General features: G+C 45.2%; 1 protein-coding gene across 1 annotated transcript in view; it reads right to left on the reverse strand.

The window, feature by feature from the left end:
* The window catches only part of MSH2 (mutS homolog 2), an 81,948-nt gene extending 61,086 nt beyond the window's left edge, over window positions 1-20,862 (reverse strand). Inside the window, exons 1-5 of the mRNA XM_051839023.2 lie at window positions 20,539-20,862; window positions 11,478-11,632; window positions 6,513-6,791; window positions 5,253-5,399; window positions 1,798-1,947 (exon numbers count right to left, since the gene is read on the reverse strand). Coding sequence (XP_051694983.1) covers window positions 1,798-1,947; window positions 5,253-5,399; window positions 6,513-6,791; window positions 11,478-11,632; window positions 20,539-20,749 — 942 coding nt within the window. The 5' untranslated portion in view covers window positions 20,750-20,862. The remainder of the gene's footprint in view (window positions 1-1,797; window positions 1,948-5,252; window positions 5,400-6,512; window positions 6,792-11,477; window positions 11,633-20,538) is intronic.
* Between the last annotated feature and the right edge of the window lie 307 nt (window positions 20,863-21,169).

Below are 21,169 nucleotides of genomic sequence, written 5' to 3' on the forward strand. Positions count from 1 at the left end.
ATCTGCTGGTTAACGTCCCAAAGAACTAAAATTGTCAGGTCTGGCGGGGCCAAAGCAGGGGTCTGGAGCTAGGAACTGAACTCAGGTCTCCTCCGCAGGGGCAGGGACCTGCCTACTCAAGCCAGCCTGCTGCTTCTCAGGTCTGTCCTTGCAGGAAGCTGGAACTGAGTTCCACAGCCAGGAACCAAACTCATGTGCTCCCAGAGGCATGTTGTAGGGTTTTTTTTTTCTTTAAGATTAAGATTTATTTATTTGAAAGGCAGAGTTACACAGAGAGAGGAAGAGACAGATCTTCCATCTGCTGTGATGCAGTCCCCAGATGGCCACAATGGGCCACACAGAAGCCAGGAGCCCAGAGCTGCTTCTAAGTCTCCCACGTGGGTGGCAGAGATCCAGGCACTTGGGCCATCCTCTGCTGCTTTTCCCAGGACATACAGCAGGGAGCTGGATCTGAAGTGGAGCAACTGGGACTCAAACTGGCACCCATACAGAATGCTGGGGTTGCAGCTTTACCAACACAGGCTACACGTGGTTGTCTTAAACTGGCATTGTAACTACTAAGCCAAATGCTAGACCCTCCTCCAAATATAATTTTAATGAACTGTTGTTAATATATAAAATTCAGGATAGGTGTTCGACCATGCAGTTAAGCAAACAGTTGGATAACCATGCCCCATATCAAAGTACCTGTATTCAAGTCCCAGCTCGACTCCTGACTCTAGCTTCCTGCTCATGGGCACTCTGGAATGGCTCAAGTACTTGAGTCTGCCACCCACATGGGAGACCTGGATTCAGTTACTGACTCCTGGCTTCAGCCTGATTTAGCCTAGCCATCATAGACATTTGGAGAGAAAACCAGCAAATGAGAACTTTCTATTTGTGTCTATCTGTATCTCTGCTTCTCAAATAAGGTTTTAAAATTAAAAATAAATAAATAAATAAACGCTTCTCAAACAAGGACAAATACTATGCATATATTTGGAATTACACAGAATATAACAATTCAAAACTACTTACCTAGGGGCCAGTTGTGGTTTTTTTTAAATTAATTTATTTATCTGAAAGTCAGAGTTACACAGAGAGAGAAGAGGCAGAGAGAGTCGTCTTCCATCCGCTGGTTCACTCCCCAACTGGCCACAACTGCTGGAGCTGTGCCAATCTGAAGCCAGGAGCCAGGAGCTTATTCCGAGTCTCCCACGCGGGTGCAGGGGCCCAAAGACTTGGGCCATCTTCTACTGCTTTCCCAGGCCATAGCAGAAAGCTGGATTGGAAGTGGAACAGCCGGGTCTCAAACCAGTGCCCATATGGGATGCTGGCACTGCAGGCGGCAGCTTAACCTCCTAAGCCACAGCACCGGGGGCCAGTTTTTGAGACATAGCCGGTTAAGCTACTTTACAACACTGCCATCCCATGGGAAGTGGAGTGTCAAGTCCCATTTACTGTTTCCAATCCAGCTTCCTGCTAACGCACCTGGGAAAGCAGCAACAGATGGCTCGAGAGTTTGAGCCTCTGCCACCAGATGCCACCTAGATGGAGCTCCCGGCTCCTGGCTTTGGCCTGGCCCAACCCAATCAGTTGCTGCCACTTGGGGAGTAAACCAATGGATGGAAAAATTCTCTCTCCCCCTCTCTCCCTGTAACTCTCCCTTTCAAATAAGTAAAATAATTAATTTTTAAAAACCCACTAGTTTCTATACTAAACATAACAATATTTCAAAATATTTAAGTTCCTTCGTAAGAGTCTTCAGTATATATTCAAGAAAACATTTAACAACTCAATATTCACTTTTTTTTTTACCTGAAACAGGTTAAGGGCTCTGACAGCTGCAATATCCAATTTCATGTACTGGCTGAAGTCAAAAGTTGTCAGTTCAAATTGTCCAAAATTTGAATCATCAGATAAGAGTTCCAAAAACTTGATTACTGCAGATAACGATGAAACTGCAACCTAAAATTAAGAATAGAAAATAAGATTCCTATCATCACAAGATTAACTCAAGGTTTTTGAAAAATGTATGCAAAATGAAAATGAATTCTGAACACTATCATTTTCCTTGGTATTCCTTCCCAATCCAAACCAAAAAAATAAAAATTTGAATAAATGTCTGATGGTTAGAAAATGAAGTTTAGAAAGTAAAAATACATCTAACAGCAACATAACACATGATAGCCAAAATGCAATCACTCAATGCTCATCAAGAACAAAATGGATTTAAAAAAAAAAAGAATAAAATGGATAAGTTCTGGTAGAGCTACACTAGAATATTTCACGACAATGCATCTGACCACAATCAATCCACAACTAAATTCAAACACTGGAAAATCTTAAAATAGAATACTGAATAAAGAAAACTAGATGAGAGACTGTACGCTCTCTTTTCCACTTATATAAAATTACAGAAACAGGCAAGGTGATTGACACCAGCAGAGGTCAAACCAAGATTACACCTGGTAGGGTGACGACTATGACGAAGCATGAGGGGCTGCTAGGGTCCTAGTAATACTCTGCCTCACAGATGCTGGCTGGGTGGGCTATGTTCAGTTTTTGTTTTCCTTTTTTTTTTTTTTTTTAATATTTTTATTTATTTATTTGAAAGGCTGAGTTACAGAGAGGCAGAGGTAATGAGAGAAACAGAGGTTTTCCAACTGCTGGTTTACCTCCCAAATGGTCACACCCAGCAGAGAGCTGGATCGGAAGTGGGGCAGCCAGGACTCGAACCGGTGCCCATATGGGATGCCAGCACTGCAGGTGGCGGCTTTACCTACTACACCACAGTGCTGGCCCCTGCACCTCCGTTTTCAATCTAGCTTTCTGCTAAAGTGCCTGGAAGGCAGGGAGACCCACAAGAAACTCCTGGCTCCTGGGTTCGGATCGGCGCAGCTCTGGCCGTTGAGGCTATCTGGCCATTTGGGGAGTGAACCAGTGGATGGAAGACCTCTCTCTCTCTGCCTCTCCTTCTCTCTGACTTTCAAATAAATAAATATTTAAAAAAAGACTTACTTATGGGGCCTGTGCTGTGTTGCAGTGGGCTGAGCTGCCATCCACAGTGCCAGCATCCCGTAATCCTGTATGCGTGCTGGTCCAAGTCCCAGCAGCTGCTCTACTACTTTTTTTGTGTGTGTGAAGATTTATTTATTTATTTGTTAGTCAGAGTTACACAGAGGCAGGACCTTCTTCTGGGTCTCCCACGCAGGTGCAGGGGCCCAGGGACTTGGGCCACAGCAGAGCACTGGACTAGAAGTGGAACAGCCAGGACTTGAACTGACACCAACATAGGATGCTGGCACTGCCACTATGCCACAGTGCTGGCCCCTGCTCTGGCTTTCAAATAAAGCTAAAAAAACAAACCATGGTTGTCTCAGCTCATTCTAGCTTTAAACTACTTTGAAAATGATATGCAGTTACGGGGTCAGCAGTATGCCACTTCAGTGAGGGGCTTGACCGTGGCCACCCAGCTTGTTGCTTTCTGGGCGCCACTCCCCTGGGCCGGCCCACAGCGTGACTTCGGTTCTTCTCGAGCTCTTGGGTGCTGCTTTGAGCAGTGTCACCCTTTACACCAGAAAGCTGACAGGCACTATGGGGAAAAAACAAACAAGAAGAAAGTGGAGGAGGTGCCAGAAGAGGAGGAAGAGGAATATGTGGTGAAAAGAGTTCTTTATTGTCGAGACCCAAAAGAAACTCCTGGCTCCTGGGTTTGGATTGGCGCAGCTCCAGCCGTTGCAGCCATCTGGCCATGTGAGAAGTGAACCAGTGGATGGAAGACCTCTCTCTCTCTCTCTCTCTCTCTCTCTCTCTCTCTCTCTGCCTCTCCTTTTCCCTGTGTAACTCTGACTTTCAAATAAATAAATAAATCTTTAAAAAAAAATAAAGTTTGTGAAAATGAACTTTAAAAAAAAAAAGTTACCAAAGCTGCCGTTTTGAAGATGGAGACTGACTGGGGAGGGAGAGTGTACACAGGCAGATAGATCACTCTGTCTTAGAGGCGCTAATTCTTGAAATTAGACAAGAATCTTTCTTTTCCAATTATGAAGTTGTATCAGCTTATCCAGCCAAAGCACTGGCTGAGGTACTGGAAGAGGGGAAGAGAGTGGTACAGGAGATGGCGGAGTAGGGAAAGACAAGGACGCATGCTCTGAAGGTAGTGAATTCTTGAAGCCTCTGGTTTGTTTTCAATTTTGAACTGTGAAACCATGGATGGCAGGGTTCAGTCGCTGACAGCACAAGTTTCATTGGAACTATTCAAGGGTTGATGACTTCAGAAGCCCTGGTCTCAGAAGAAGACTAAGCACTCATACTGGGGCAGTAGTTTACTTTAAAGTGCCAAACTGTTTTTTTTCATCCTAAGAATTAACTGAGACCCAAGATGTTCCATCTTGATTCCTAAGATCCATCAGTTTTTGACATGGTCTAGACCTGCATCTAGAGCTGCACTGTAAAATCTCAGTAGGCATGTGCTAGGTTTCTGTGAAAACTTTGTTTAAATGTAAACTTCATACCACAGTCGGTTTTTGTCTTAATAAAACTATAGATTTATATTCTCTGAAAAAAAAAGAAAATGATATGCAGTTATGAAGTCTGTTCTCTTATTTAAATAATTAGAAGTACAATTTTTTCATTTTACTGACCAGTAATCCAGAAATACCTAGTCAATGGTTTTCAATATTTTGCCATAATAACACATAGGTCAAGCCATATCCACCTTTAAGATTTGACCAACTGAAAATCTGACAAGTTACACTGTGTGCACATTCATTTATACCACTGAGGATTCACAACCAAGGCCAATTTTGAGCCAAATGACTTAGATGCAGCAATATAAAATTACTATGTCCTGCATGTACTTTCACCCTTACCATAATATGCATAACAATTCTTTAAGGGAAGCACTTTTAGCCTTATTTAACAGAAGTGAAGTCATTTACTAGGGATCCCCATGGCTGGCACATAATAAAGCTGAGATAGGAAACAGGTCTCCCTTCCCCTCTAGCCAAGGAGCTTTCTCACCTACTTCGGTGCCAGTAATCTAGCTCACCTGGTCAAACTATGAAACCTTCCCATACCCCAGGGATACACGTGGTGTAAATACAGTGAAACCATATTTAAGATTATATTTATATCTTTCTAATCATTTCCTTGAGTTCTCCACAAATTTCATCATAAATAAAGCATAAGTTCTAAGATGCTGCAGAAGTAGCCTTCTAAAATATCACTATTATAACTTATGAATAAATACACAGTTGTAATCCACACACCTGATTCTCCATTTCTGGCAACACAGCACTATTCATTTGTTCTCCCTTTTTGCCTTTCAACAACCGGTTGAGATCCTGATAAATGTCTTTTGAAGAAAAGTCAGCTTTTTTTCTTTCTGTGATCAGAATTCCTCCTCTCTGAATAACCTGTTTTACAAGAAATATTTTCAATGACTATGAGAACAGGAAAACTGTAACACTGACAAAGTGACAACAAATTAACCCACATTAAATCTTTATACAATATGCACCATGTCTTAACAAATTTTTTAAATCTGTAAGCTAAATTTTCACTGAAATTTGAAGTTATATGTACAAAAAGGATTTTTTAAAGTCTCAACAGCAAAACTCTTCAGAAAAAAAAGGAAAATTGCTTTGGACACCATCTACATAAAACTGCCATCGTATTTTTGCTACCTCTTATGGTATCTGAGGCCCACAAAAGGAGGTGTCCTTGGGGGCACAGCATCCCTTAGGCAACACCTAAATAAGAAACTATGTATCTGTAAATGGCAGAATCAAAATTTGGCTAAAAGACTCAGTAAAAGCAGCAGCCAAAGCTCCATTCAAACTAATCAAAAAATAATTCTACAACACTACATCTTATTGATAAATTCATGCTAACTACAGTAATATTTAGTGTAATAATTATTCTTTCATAAAGGAGGAAGAAAGAACAAGAGGTAGATTAAGTCTTAGACAAGAAACTGCTCCTGATATTCTGCTAAAGATACAAAGTTTCTTCAAAAGATAAGACATTCCCCACAATAAAACTTTTTATTAGGGGCTGGAGCTGTGGCTTAGTAGGTTAAGCAACTGCCTGCTGCACCAGCATCCCATATGGGTGCCAGTTCTAGTCCCGGCTGCTCCACTTCCGATCCAGCTCCCTGCTGATGGCCTGGGAAAGCAGTGAAAGGTGGCTGAAGTGCTTGGGCTCCTGCACCCATGTGGGAGACCAGAAGCTCCTGGCTCTGGATCAGCCCAGTTTTGGCCATTATAGCCATTTGAGGAGGGAACCAGCATATGGAAGACCTCTCTCTCCATCTCTCGCTCTCTTGTCTGCAACTCTGCCTCTCAAGTAAATAAATAAATCCCCCCCAAAAAATGTTTATTAGATACAAAAAAATTAATGAAATTATTTTTTCCCTTCAAGAGTATCATGTTAATTAAAGAACCTGTCAAAAATAAATAAAGAAAAAAAAATTAAAGAAACTTTCCTAGGCTTGGAGTCTCCTAGATCACTAGACTTGATGTTCTTACCTGTCTCAGTTTTCCCATGTCTCCAGCAGTCTCTCCTCCTGGTAAAACACATTCCTTTGGTCCAATCTGAATCAGGAGAGCCTCAAGATTGGAGAACTGATCATTATCAGGGAACTCGCACAGTCCTAGCTTCCTCTGCATGGAATCAACATATCCAACTCCAACTTGCCTTTGACCATCAACTGTGGACATTTTAACACCCACAACACCAATGGAAGAGGACATATCATTGTTACCAAAGAGAATATCTTCAAACTGGGAAAGATTGCCAGGAGAAGCCTAAGCAAAAACACAGAAAACTTCTAAGAAACTGCTGAACATACTTTAAAGTTTTACAAGCAAACAAGTATCAGCCAACAACGATGAATTTTATTAATGAAATGATTTCTTAAAATAATTTCTTGTAATTATATACTTACTTGTTATAATGTTTTCTATAAGAGTATCCTCCTCCCTTTTCCAATTATTTTCAGAACACTTGCGCATTATTTTAAAATAATTCTTATCAGAGGTGATTTTCAGTTTGAAATTTAGCAAGTAGGTTTATACACACAAAATCATTAAGTTATCCAAGCCAGTGATCTTGTTAATGCTATGCTTGAATTTCTACATCTGTCAAACTACCTATTCATTCACAGAGCAGCTGTATCACTAGGAGAACAGTATTATTGGCTTAAATAATAACCTTGAAAAGTCATCTCCCTAAATCAACATGTTTATTTGTAAAATGCCGAGACTGGTCTGGATCAGTGATTTCCAAATAAAGGAACCTTGATCTATTTTCTTTCTAAAGATTTATTTATTACTTATTTGAAAGTCAGAGTTACACAGAGAGGAGATACGGAGAGAGAGAGGTCTTCCATCCACTGGTTTACTCCCCAATTGGCTGCAACAGCCAGAGCTACACCAATCCAAAGCCAGGAACCAGGAGCTTCTTCCAGGTCTTCCACACTAATGCAGGGGCCCAAGGACTTGGGCCATCTTCCACTGCTTTCCCAAGCCATAGCAGAGAGCTGGATTGGAAGTGGAGCAGCCAGGTCTCAAACCGGCGCCCATTTGGGATGCCAGCACTGCAGGCAGTGGCTTTACTTGCTATGCTACAGCACCAGCCCTCCTGATCTATTTTCAATATTTCAAAAACATTAGAAACCCCAGGGCTGTCATTGTGGCATAGCAAATTAAGCTGCCTACTGCAACACAAACATCTCATATGGTCATCGGTTCAAGTCCTGGCTGTTCCACTTGCAGCTCTCTGCTAATGTGCCTGGGAAAGCAACAGAAGATGGTCCAAGTGCTTGGGCCTCTGCACCCACAGGAAAGACCCGGATGAAGCTTCTGGCTTTGGCCTGGCCCACCCCTGGTCATTGCAGTCATCTGGGGAGTGAACCAGTGGATGGAAGGTCTCTCTCTCTAACTCTTCCTTTCAAATAAATAAATTTTAAAAAAATTAGAAATCTCTTAAGATTTAATATGCTAACTAAATAGTCAAATTTCTTTGCTTTTGACTGACCTGTATCAAACAGTGGGTGAAACTACATACTTCAACCCACTGAGAAGCTAAGAGGGTGCTGTTAACATCAGGCATTTCTGAAGCAACTGATGGATCATGATACCCTAACCCCAAAACACAAAATCACAAATGCTCCAAAACCCATAACCTTCTGAATGCTGATGTAATACACAAGTGGAAAATTCCAAACCATGAAAACTGTTTCAGGAACAGACTTATGTAATTGCTTTCAGGTTTTGTGTGTAAGATATATATGAAACAAATGAATTTCATGCTTAGACTTGGTTCCAACCCCAGAAAAATTCCAAAATCCAAAAAAACCTGCAATCTAAACATTTCTGATCCCAAGTATTTCAAGTCACAGGACATGAATAGCTCTCCAAATGAGCACACTAAGGACCAAATTTAATCAACCAGCAACCACTAACAGACTTTAGCATCCATAATCATGATAATCACTTATATTCTCATGATTCCAAGTCTCTCAGAACTGTTGATTAAAATCTTGATCAGGGCCAGTGTTGTGGCACAGCAGGTTAAGCCATCACTTGTGACGTTAGCATCCCAAATGAGTGCTGGTTCTATTCCCAGCTGCTACATTTCTGATCCATCTCCCTGCTAATGCACCTGAGAAACAAAAGATGACCCAAATGCTTAAGCCCCTGCTACCCATGTCTAAGACCCAGATTGAACTCCAGGCTCCTGGCTTTGGCCTGACCATTGTGGCCATTTGGCTAGTGAACAAGTAGATGGAGGATCTCTCAATCTCTCTTTCTTCCTCTCTGTCTGTAATTCTGCCTTTCAACAAATAAATTTTTTATAAATTAAATATTGATGTAAACTAAGATAGAAAAATAAGTGGTATCTGATATCAAATCAAAAAAGCAAAGATTCGATCACAAACACAACTTTCTAACATACATGAAGGATTTTCAAAGTGTGTAGAAATGTACTTTTTTTAGGTTTATTTTATTATTTGAAAGAAGAGTTACAGAGAGGTAGTGACAGAGACAGAGATATTCCATCTGCTGGTTCACTCCCCAGATAGCTGCAACAGCCACAGATGAGCCGATGGGAAGCCAGGACCTTATTCCAGGTCTCCCACGTGGGTGCAGAGCTGAATTAGAAGAGGAGCAGCCTGGGGCTGGCGCTGTGGCACAGTGTGTTAAAGCCCTGGACTGAAGCGCCCATATGGGCACCGGTGCTGGTCCCAGCTGCTCCTCTTCCAATCCAGCTCTCTGCTAGGGGTCTGGGATAGCAGAAGATGGCCCAAGTCCTTGAGCCCCTGCACCCACATGGGAGACCCAGAAGATGCTCCTGGTTTCAGATCGGCGCAGCTCTGGCCATTGTGGCCATTTGAGAAGTGAACCAGCAGACCTCTCTCTCTGCAATTCTCTCTCTCAAATAAATTAAAAAAAAAAAAAAAATGGGGGGCCAGCGCTGTGGCACAGTGGGTTAATCCTCTTCCTGCACCGCTGGCATCCCATATGGGCGCTGGTTCTAGTCCCAGTTGCTCCTCTTCCAATCCAGCTCTCTGCTATGGACTGGGAAAGCGGTAGAAGTCAGTCTAAGTGCTTGGGCCCCTGCATCCACCTGGGAGACCTAGAAGAAGTTCTTGGATCCTGGCTTCAGACTTGTGCAGCTCAGGCCGTTGTGGCCATTTGGGGAGTGAACCAGCGGTCGAAGACCCTTCTCTCTGTCTCTTCCACTCACCGTAACTCTACCTCACAAATAAATAAATAAAACCTTAAAAAAAAAGGTATCTTAATATTCTTTTCCCTCTGATCTAAATGGTAAAAATTAAAAAAGAAATCAACTGGGGGCTGGCGCCATGGCTCACTTGGTTAATCCTCCGCCTGCGGTGCCAGCATCCCATATGGGCACCGGTTCTAGTCCCAGCTGCTCCTCTTCCAGTCCAGCTCTCTGCTGTGGCCCGGGAAGGCAGTGGAGGATGGCCCAAGAGCTTGGGCCCTGCACCAGCATGGGAGACCAGGAGGTAGTACCTGGTTCCTGGCTTCAGATCAGTGCAGCGTGCCGGCCATAGCGGCCATTTGGGAGGTGAACAACAGAAGGAAGACCTTCCTCTCTGTTTCTCTCTCTGTCTAACTCTGCCTGTCAAAAATCTAAATGGTAAAAATTAAAAAAGAAATCACCTGGGGCCGGGGCTGTGGCATAGTGGGCTAAGCTTCCACCTGTGGCACCGGCATCCCATATGAGTACCAGTTCAAGTCTCGACTGCTCCACTTCTGAACCAGCTCCCTGCTGATGGCCTGGGAAAGCATTGGAGGGGATGGCTCAAATCCTTGGACCCCTATGCCCACATGGGAGACCTGGAAGAAGCTCCTGGCTCCTGGCTTCGGATTGGCACAGCTCTGGCCGTTGCGGCCATTTGGGGAGTAAACCAGTGGATGGAATATCTCTCTGTTTCTCTCCCTCTCAAATAAATAAATAAATCTTTTAAAAAAATTACCTATAAGAATTCTTTTTGCCAGAAAACTTTCACAGGACATAAGAGAGTGAAGAGTTATCAGCTAACAACAATGACAATACCTTGAACTTGTAATTCCACATTCTGTTACTTAATAAATTATTATTATTTATTAATTGGACAGAGTTAGACAGTGAGAGAGAGAGACAGAAAGGTCTTCCTTCTGTTGATTCACCCCCAAGATAGCCGCCACAGCTGGCGCTGCGCCAATCCGAACCCAGGGCCCAAGCACTTGGGCCATCCTCCACTGCCTTCCCAGGCCACAGCAGAGAGCTAGACTGGAAGAGGAGCAACCGGAACTAGAACCCGGCACCCATATAGGATGCCAGCACCGCAGGCGGAGGATTAACCCAGTGAGCCAGGGTACCGGCCCCTACTTAATAAATTCTTTCAGGGGAATAGAAAACATCCCTCTGTGGTGCCCTCAATACTCCATTAAAGTCTTTCAAGACATAGGCCAGGAAAGCAGTATTGAAAATTTCTGGAAATTCTATAGTGTAGGATGCTAAATTCTCCCAGATATAATCCACAGAAATATCTATATTTACAAAGCAGTCGGGAAAGGAATATGGACTAAAGATTGAATAATAGTTCATTTGAAGCAGCTCCAATATCAAAAGTTTAAATATTATACTAAACCTCACAATAAAAAAAAACTGAAGGGACTTTAAAGTCAGAAAGGTTCTTAAAAATCTAATTTTACTGTTCCTGAGAAACAGATACAAATACAGGAAAAGCTGGAGAATATGCCAATATTAGGAATAGAGGTAAAAAAAAAAAAAAAAAGAAAATCTGCTGACTACGAGCCAAGAGTGCCACACATTTAATCCCTTTCAAGAATAAATCTCACCTAGCACTTTAACCATTAATTTATTCCAATATTTACTGAGAATAACACACAGCTGAATCATTCACATTTCTACTTTTTTCAACTCCTAATAAATCCATTAAAAAGGAAGGCAATTACCTTAAATGCCAAATACCAATCATTCTCCTTGGAGGCCTTATTTCCAGCTCTATTTTTATAAACTTCAACTCTATATTGACGAACTAGAAGGAGATCTTTTACAAAGGACTCAAAATTCATTTTACTAAGCACAACACTCTGCAGGGTCTTTGATCCTAAAAAAAGAAAATACATTTTATACATCTGATAATTCAAAGTGTTCCTAACTCTAACATAATGCTTCTCCGAGTTACAGCATCCTCCCAACCATTCATTCATTCAAAAGCTGGGTCTTCAACTCCAGGGACTCCGAAGGTGAAGGATATAAAGCAGTGACCAGACTTATGCCCCTGCTCCTGTGGAGACTACACAGCAAAACAAAAAATTCTGGAAAATATATTAAGATAAAAGAATGGGAAATTGCGACTGGTATCTAAGGTTTCTCCTTGGAGTGACGTACTCAAGTTTATTGTGGTGATGGCTGCTCAACTCTGAGAATACACTAAAAACCACTGCAAACAGACTTGAAGTAGGTCAACTGTATTTTACCTTAATCATATTTCAATAAACCTGGTATATTTCCTTAAACTCTGAGACAGGCTGGAAGGCAGGAAACTGAGGGAGTTCTTTACGAATGATTTCTGTAGTCAGAGACAAGGTCGACTGGTAAAAAACTGTTGGGAAAAGTGACGAGGCCCAATCTGTGAAGAGTGGGAGCAATCACAGTGCTCTTCAAGACTCTGCAGGCAAGGCCAGTGCTGTGACACAGCGGGTTAAGCTGCCACCTGCAGTGTTGGCATCAGATATGGACACAGGTTCAAGTCCCGGCCGGCTGCTCCACTTCCAACCCAGCCCCCTACTAATGCTCCTGGGAAAGTAGCGGGAGACAGCCGCCTCTGCACCCACATGGGAGACCTGGATGAAGCTCCAGGCTCTGGCCTGGCCTAGCCCTGGCCATTGCGGCCATTTGGGAAGTGAACCAGCAGATGGAAGATCTCTTTCTCTGTGTCTCTCCCTCTCTCTGTAATTCTGACTTTCCAATAAAAAAATAAATCTTAAAACAATAAATAAATAAAGGCCAGCACTGAGGCTTACTAGGGCAATCCTCCACCTATGGCACTGGCCCATCGGGTTCTAGTCCCAGTCGGGGTGCTGGGTTCTGTCCCAGTTGCTCCTCTTCCAAGCCAGCTCTCTGCTGTGGCCTGGGAAGGCAGGGGAGGATGGCCCAAGTGCTTGAGCCCTGCACCCGCATGGGAGACCAGGAGGAAGCACTTGGCTCCTGACTTCGGATTGGTGCAGGCCGTAGCGGCCACTTGTGGGGTGAACCAACGGAAAAGAAGACCTTTCTCCCTGTGTCTCTTTCTGTCTAACCCTGCCTGTCAATAATAATAATAATAATAATAATAAATAAAAAGACTTCTCAAGAAGTATGAATGTATGTATGAATCACACCTCGGCCTATCCTTAAGTCAAGATTCCAAGGCAGCAAATCTGCAAGGGGGCCTTGGATCCTGAGCTTCTAACACACATGTGGGCGACGCCGATGCTTTTGGTCTATGTTCCATCTGGAGCAGCAAGGCTCTAAGGAGCACCCGGCTTCAGGTACAGGCAGGTGAGGCAGTCAAATACACAGGTCAAGCTTTACACGTGGAAGGGGGACTGAGGATGGACAGCATAAAGCTTTAGGAAGAGCACAACTGTTTGGGTCAGAGAGCCAAAACAAAAAGCTATGAGGAAGACACTGAGCAGAAAGATTAGCTGAACTGAAGGTTTCAGAAGTAATATCCGAGGTTAGTATCCGGGTAGGACACAGAACGCTGTTCAAGTGTCTGCTGCCATAATTTACAGGATTCACCTCTGGTCATTTTTAGATTGCACATATTTAAGGTACGTGGCATATTTTGATAGCCATATAGTAAAATGATTACCCCCGCCAGCGGGTTAACACATTACCTCACAGACACCTTTTTTTGAGGTAAGAGCACCTAAAATCTACTAAAATCCCAGTATGTAATATTGCACTGTACATGAGCTCCCTAGCCTTCCTCATCCTACATAACTGCAACTGACCCACATCTCCCCTCGTCCTCCCCTCCCTGTCCCTGGCAACCAGCTCTACTCACTATGTATTTGACTTTTTTAATACGGCACATACGAGTGAGACCATGTGGTATTATTACTTAGCACACTGTCATCTGCATTGTCACAAACTGAAGAATTTCCTTTTTAGAGCTAAGTAATATTCCAGTGTTTATCTATGCTACATTTCTGTATTCATTCATCCATTAATCATATCTCAGCTATTGTGAATAATGCAGCAATGAACATAAACAGATTTCCCTAGGTTTTTCCATTTTTTAAGACTGTAATTCTACTACAATGACATGACAGACATCTCTGAATGTGAGTTTGTTCAGATACCTGATTATTTCTTTAGGATAAATTCTTAGATGGAAAACTCCTGATAAAGAGTATCAGCAATTTTTTTTAATTAAAAAAATTTATTTATTTATTTGAAAGGCAGAGTGACAAAAGAAAGGGATCTTCCACTCACTGGTTCACTCCCTAGATGGCTGCAACAGCCATGGCCAGGTCAGGCGAAACTCCATTTGGATCTCCTGCATGGATGGCAGGGGCCCAAACAGCTGGGCCATCACATGACGTCTCCAGGATCCAGCAGCAGGAAGTTTCACGGGAAGCAGAGTGGCCAGGACTTGAACTGTCACTCTGATACGGAATTTGGGTATCCCAACAGGGGCTTAATCTGCTGCACTGCAATAGCTGCCCCTGGCTTTTCTTTCTGTTCCCCTTCCCAGATTGTCACTTACCCAGTAAGGGCACTTACTGCATTGACCTGTCATAGCATATGTAAATTACTTCTGCCATCCTTGTATTTATATGAACAGCACCAAACCGTAAGCTTTCTTTTATGCCTGGATTTCTCACAAACATAATTTTTATGAGAGTCATTCATATTTTTTGCATGCAGTATTGTTCATTCTCATTGCACAGTGTATTTTACTGTGCGAATAAATCAAATTATGTGTCTTAGTGTTGACTGGCATTTGAGTGGTGTCTAATTTAGGGCTGTGGACACTGTTGTACTTATCTTTTAGTAAATATCTATGAATGCTTTCTGCTAGGTCTACTTTCCACTGCTAACAAAAACCGCTGGGGGTAGGGGGAGTACCAGTGCTGTGGCATAGCAGGGTAAAGCTGGTGCCTGCAGTGCCAGCATCTCATATGGGCGCTGGTTCAAGTCCCAGCTGCTCCACTTCCGATCCAGCTCTCTGCTATGGTCTGGGAAAGCAGCAGAGGATGGCCCAAGTCCTTGGGCCCCTGCACCTACGTGGGAGACCCAGAAGAAGCTCCTGTCTCCTGGCTTTGGATCAGTGCAGCTCCAGCTGTTGCCGCCAATTGGGGAGTGAACCAGCTGATGGAAGATCTCTTTCTTTCTCTCTCTCTACCTCTCCTCTGTGTACACTGACTTTCAAAAAAATAAATAAATCTGTAAAAAAAAAAAAACCTGCTGGGGGGCCGGCACTGTGGGGTAGCAGGTAAAGCCACTGCCTACAGTACCGGCATCCCACATGGGTGCAAGTTCAAGTCCCGGCTGCTCCACTTCCAATCCAGCTCTGCTATAGCCTGGGAAAGCAGTGAAAGATAGCCCAAGTCTTTGGGCCCCTGCACCGGTGAGGGAAGACCCAGAGGAAGTTCCTGACTCCTGACATCGGCCAACTGGTGAGTGAACCATCGGATGTAAGACCTCTCTCTCTCTCTGTTAACTCTTTCAAATAAATAAATAAATCTAAAAAAAAAAAAAAACAAAACAAAACAAAAAAAAACGCTGAGCCAGGGCTATGTGTATACTCAGCTTTAATAGACACTACCTAACAGCTTGCCAAGGTATTTGCAACAGTACCTTGTACTCCCACCAGGTGTGCAGGAGTGTTCTAGGGGCTTCACATGCCTGCGAACCCTCAGCACTTAGCTGATTATGATTTAATCATTCTGGTGATAGGCTAGTGAAATCATACTGTAGTTTCAACTTGTATCTCACTGATGACTAACAGAATCAAGGACATTGTCACACATTTATCAGACATCTAAATCTCTTCTATAAAGTCTTGTGTTGGTGTTTTCTCTAAACTGAATATACTGAATAAACTGAAATATTAAACTGAAGGAATTCTTTATATACCTGTGAAGATTTTTTTAAACTAAGATGTCTTTTTTTTTTAAAGATTTATTTATTTGAAAGAAGAGTTACAGAGAGGCAGAGACAGAAAGAGAGAGGTCTTCCATCCACTGGTTCATTCCCAAATGGCCACAAAGGCCGGAGCTGGGCCAATCCAAAGCCAGGAGCCAGGAGCTTCTTCTGGGTCTCCCTCATGGGTGCAGAGGCCCAAGCACTTGGGCCATCCTCTGCTGCACTCCTAGACACATTAGCAGGGAGCTGGATTGGAAGTGGAGCAGCTGAGATGCAAACCAGTGCCCATATGGGATGCAGGCGTTGCAGCCAGGGCTTTACCCGCTGTGCCACAGTGCTGGCCCCACCTGTGAAGATTTTTAAGGACTAATACAAACTGCAATCCAGAAAGTCAGAACACATTCCAGTAGTATATAAGAATATTACCTCACCATACTCTCACCAGCACTGTAACTTTATCATCTTGCCTGTTTTAAGCTCAAATCCAGAGTTAACAATAGTTGCCAGGCATCTTACAGACCAGCAAAATCTCAAAAACAAACCAAAAAAAGTTGGGTGCCAACTCAAGGTTACATTTTTTTTTTTTGTCCAGCCACCATTTGATATAAATCATTTCACAAGATGATTAACATAAAAAAACTAGTAAGTGAATGCAACACCCCCAGGTTCAACTAAGCATTCAGGCTCACAAGACACCACACTCGTGGCATCAACCCACTGGGAGCGACCACTTGCCAGCTGGGCAACACCACACATTCCTCTCAGCACATGGCGACAGGCTGCATGGCAGTCCACACCACCCTTCTCCCAGGACAGCTCAGGTGCAAGGAGAGGCCACCTTGGTGTATGCATGGCTTCCAGGAGCCCCATAAGGAACCTGACAGTCATCAGAGACACCTCATTCAGAGCCTAAAGTATGGAGTCTTTATCTAGTATTTATGTAATTTGTAATTCACCAACTGGGGTCATTTTTGCAATAAGCAATGCTAACCAGAAACAGCAGACATCCTAAATCTAACTGTATTCCTTAAATAAAAGCTTTCTTTGGGGCGTGGGGGACAGGCAGCAAAGGAAGTTTTGTTAACACTTTACCAACATGACAGTCAAATAAAAGATTCCTCCCAACAAAGTATTAGCAGCCTTACATCAGCACACATAATAAAAACTCTTCAGTTGGCCAGCGCTGCGGCTCACTAGGCTAATCCTCCGCCTTGCGGCACCGGCACACCGGGTTCTAGTCCCGGTCAGGGCACCGGATTCTGTCCCGGTTGCCCCTCTTCCAGGCCAGCTCTCTGCTGTGGCCAGGGAGTGCAGTGGAGGATGGCCCAAGTGCTTGGGCTCTGCACTCCATGGGAGACCAGGAGAAGTACCTGGCTCTTGCCATTGGATCAGCGTGGTGCGCCGGCCGCGGTGACCATTGGAGGGTGAACCAACAGCAAAAAGGAAGACCTTTCTCTCTGTCTCTCTCTCTCACTGTCCACTCTGTCTGTCAAATTTAAAAAAATAAAAACTCTTCAGTTACATTTCACCTTGGGTGGTTCCCCAGCTTTTAAGAACCATGGTACATTTTCCACGTTTTTATTTATTTGAAGGACAGAGCCAGTGAGACATTAAAGAGATCCACCATCCAACTGCTTCACTCTCCAAATGCCCACCACAGCCGGAGCTGGGCAAGGAGGCTGGGGCTCAGTGGGGATGTACGGTGTGAGTAGCAGGGACTCAGCCTGTAAGCCATCACCTGCTGTCTCTCAGGCTGCACATAGCCAAGAATCTGCGATCAGGAGCAGGGAGAGAGCCAGGACTCAAACTCAAGCTCTCCAACATGGGATGAAGGCGGTCCAAGTGGCATCCTTCATCGACACATCAAACAACTGTCACGCACTTCTGTTTTTACTCTCTCTTCTTCAGTAGTTCCATCAATGTCTGGTAACAAATTACCCGTCTTTCACAGCCATTATAATACTCTGATAAATATTAGGATATCCCTTCACTTGAAATGTACCCTTAGTGTTTCTCCAATGTTAGAAATAGATCCTTGGGGGGGCCGGCGATGTGGCGTAGCAGGTAAAGCCACTGCCTGAGGTGCCAGCAGATGGGCACCGGTTCAAGTCCCGGTTCCTCCACTTCTTCTTCTTCTTCTTCTTTTTTTTTTTTTTTTGACAGGCAGAGTTAGAGAGAGACAGAGAAAGGTCTTCCTTTTCCGTTGGTTCACCCATCAAATGGCAGCCATGGCTGGCGCACTATGCTGATCCGAAGCCAGGAGCCAGGTGCTTCTCCTGGTCTCCCATGCGGGTGCAGGGCCCAAGCACTTGGGCCATCCTCCACTGCACTCCCGGGCCACAGCAGAGAGCTGGTCTGGAAGAGGAGCAACCAGGACAGAATCCAGTGCCCTAACCGGGATTAGAACCTGGGGTGCCGGCGCCACAGGTGGAAGATTAGCCAAGTTAGCCGCGGCGCCAGCCTACTCCACTTCTGATCCAGCTCTCTGTTATGGTCTGGGAAAGCAGTGGAAATGGTCCAAGTCCTTGGGCCCTTGCACCCTTGTGGGAGACAGGGAAGAAGCTCCTGGCTCCTGATTGGTGTAACTCCAGCTGTTGCAGCCATTTGGGGAGGGAACCAGCGGATGGAAGACTCTCTCTCTAACTCTGCCTTTCAAATAAATAAATAAATCTTAAAAAAAAATAGATCCTTGGGAAAAACATATTTACTAGCTAATCTCTTTGAAAAGTAAAACTCAGGGCCTGCCTTTCGGCTCAGATTAAGCCACCAGCTGCAATACTGGTTTAAGTCCCAGTTGCTCTACTTCCAATCCAGCTCCCTGATAATGTGGCTGGGAAAGAAGCGGATGATAGATGAGTGCTGGGACCCTGCCATCCAGGTGGGAGACACAGATGGAGTTCCAGGTCCCAGCTTTGGCCTGGAACAGCCCCACTGTTGAGGCCATTTGAGGAGTGATGGAAGATCTCTAACTCTGCCTTTCAAATAAATAAATAAATCTTTAAAAAAGTAAAATTCACCTCCAACTACACTCTCAACCCATAAGATGAGATACCTGTTTAGATTACTGTATTAAAATACTCCTGAATTTAAAAAAAAAAGTATCCCTAGTAAACTCTTACATTTTCATCTTCATGTCACAAAACCATATTTTTTAAAAAAAATCTATGCTCCAGTATAAAAAAATTCCTGAATGTTCATACTAAATTCCCTTCCCAATAAACAGATGTTGTACTCGATATCTACTATTCCTTCTGTACCCCAAATTAGACAAAAAAATATTAAATTCAATGGTGCTTAGAAAAAAAATCAGTGATCCAAACCATAGAAGTATGTTTGGAGCTTTTCACCTTGCTTTAAATGCTAAAACTATTCTAAACTGAATACAAAGACAAGACAGCTATGTGAACTATCCTTTAACAGGTTTCATATAATCTCTGCAAAATTGGAAAGCAGGGGTGAAGGCTCTGATACAGCTGGTCGATGCTTGCCACACCCACATCTCATATCAGAGTCCTGACCAGCTTCCTGCCAATGCGTCCTGGGAGACAGCAGATGATGGCCCAAGTATTTGGGCCCCTGCCACCCACATGGGAGGCCTGGAAGGAGTTCTTGGCTCCCGGCTTCAGCGTGGCCCAGCCCTGGTTGTTGCAGCCTTGGGGAGTGAATCAGCAGATGGACAATCCCGCCACGCCCCCATCCAGAATCAGTCCGTAGCTCTGCCTTTCAAGTAGATGAAAGTAAGCTAAAATTTTAAATATTTTGGAAAGCAACTAAGATCATCATCAACTGTGAAGCTAGTCTCAAATGATCCTACACCTCCACTCCTGCCCCCTTCTAAACCCTCTGCCACCCTGCAGCCCAAATGTTGTTTACTGAGAAGTCTTCAGCCCGCTCACTGTCTGCAGCGCAAAAATCCAACATCTCAGCACAAAATAAAAAGCTTTTTGCCACCTAACTCCACCTATCTGGGTTTGCATCCTCACTCATCATTTTGCACACCAGCAATACCAATCCACCTCGTTCAGGGCTCTCTCCACGGGCCCCCAACTCCTACTCCTCCGGGGCTCAAATGAAATCTGGCGATCCTGCCTCTAGGCCTCTTGGTCAACTGCGTATGGCGCTCACCTCCACAGAATCTTCACCTTTAACTCTTTCTGCCTTGCCGTCCACTAAGGTGAGCTCTTTAAAGAAAGTGGAGGCGACGCCTTTTTTTCGTGTGCCCATGACCCTGCGTGACACTAAGCTGCGAACCAGAAACACCTCTGTCGGTAGCGTTCCACCTACACGTCGGGCCTGGAACCCCTCTTCCCCCCAACTCCTCACTTCCCCGAGAAGGCTCTTCGCGGTGTCACAGATCAACACTAACTCTCAGGAACACCCAGCCCACCCAGGATCCTCGGATCATTCAGCAGCATTCCAGGAAGAGAGCCGCCCGGGGGCAAACAGCACCTGCTGCTGCTTCCCAGCCCGGCCCCAGGGCACACGGCTAGTAACCAGACCCGAGTTCAGCGCCCGCGGGCCACACCTCCCTCCACGCCAGTCTGCGTCAACCGAGCGTTTTGGGGGCACACTGATGTGGGTGACATAAAAGCACGACCCTGCCTCCTGGTGCTGCAGAACCAACTAGAACTGAGTATGAACACCTGGAGCTCGGCGAACACTCTGCGAGTGCTGCCGGAGTTCGGAGCGCCAGGGACCGCGGGGCCGAGGGGACTGTCCCTGCCCCGCCAGGCTGGCCAGAGAGGAAGCGGAATCCTCCGCCAGGCACCCGCGTCCCCGCCCCCGGGCCCAGCCTCCGCCCGGGAGACGCAGCTCGCAGCCCATTCCCTGAGGGGGCGCTGGAGCTGCCCCCGGACCCCTTCCGAGCCTCACCTGCCGGCCCCATGTACTTGACCACCCCCTGGGTCTTGAACACCTCCCGGGCGGCCAGCAGCGCGTCCTCCCCGTGCGCCGTGTAGAAGTCGCCCCTGTCGAAAAGGCGCACGGTAGTGGTGGGCTTCTCCGGCATGCCCTGGAAGAAGCGCACGAAGCCGACTTCGGCCGCGCTCTCCAGCTGCAGCGTGTCCTTCGGCTGCACCGCCATTTCGGAAGCTCTCCGCCTCCCAGCTTAGGGAACCGCGCGAGCCTGCACCCACCAAGCTGTTTCCCGCCTCCCCTCCCTCGCCCACAGCGCGGCCTGCGACCTCTGCGGATACACCCAATCAGCATCCAGCGCTGCGTCTCGGTGGGCGGGCGTCCGCCGCGGCCACCAATCGCTAGCGGACGCGGTCCAGCTTCCCGCGCACGCTGGGGACTCTGCCCACTGCGCATGCTTGCGGCTAGGTCGCGAGCAGACCCGCAGACGCTAAGCCGTGGCAGGCTGTCGCTCCCCGCGGTTTCGCTGTTGCGAGCTTGGAACGCAGGTGGTTGATGGCTAGGCTAGGCGGCGACCAGGTGGGACTTTCCCGGCAGGTAGCGAGTTTATTAAGTGGCCGGAATGAAATCAGGAAGAACCTTGGAAACA

This window comes from Oryctolagus cuniculus, chromosome 2 (genome assembly GCF_964237555.1).
Source record: "Oryctolagus cuniculus chromosome 2, mOryCun1.1, whole genome shotgun sequence".
Classification (NCBI taxonomy): domain Eukaryota; kingdom Metazoa; phylum Chordata; class Mammalia; order Lagomorpha; family Leporidae; genus Oryctolagus; species Oryctolagus cuniculus.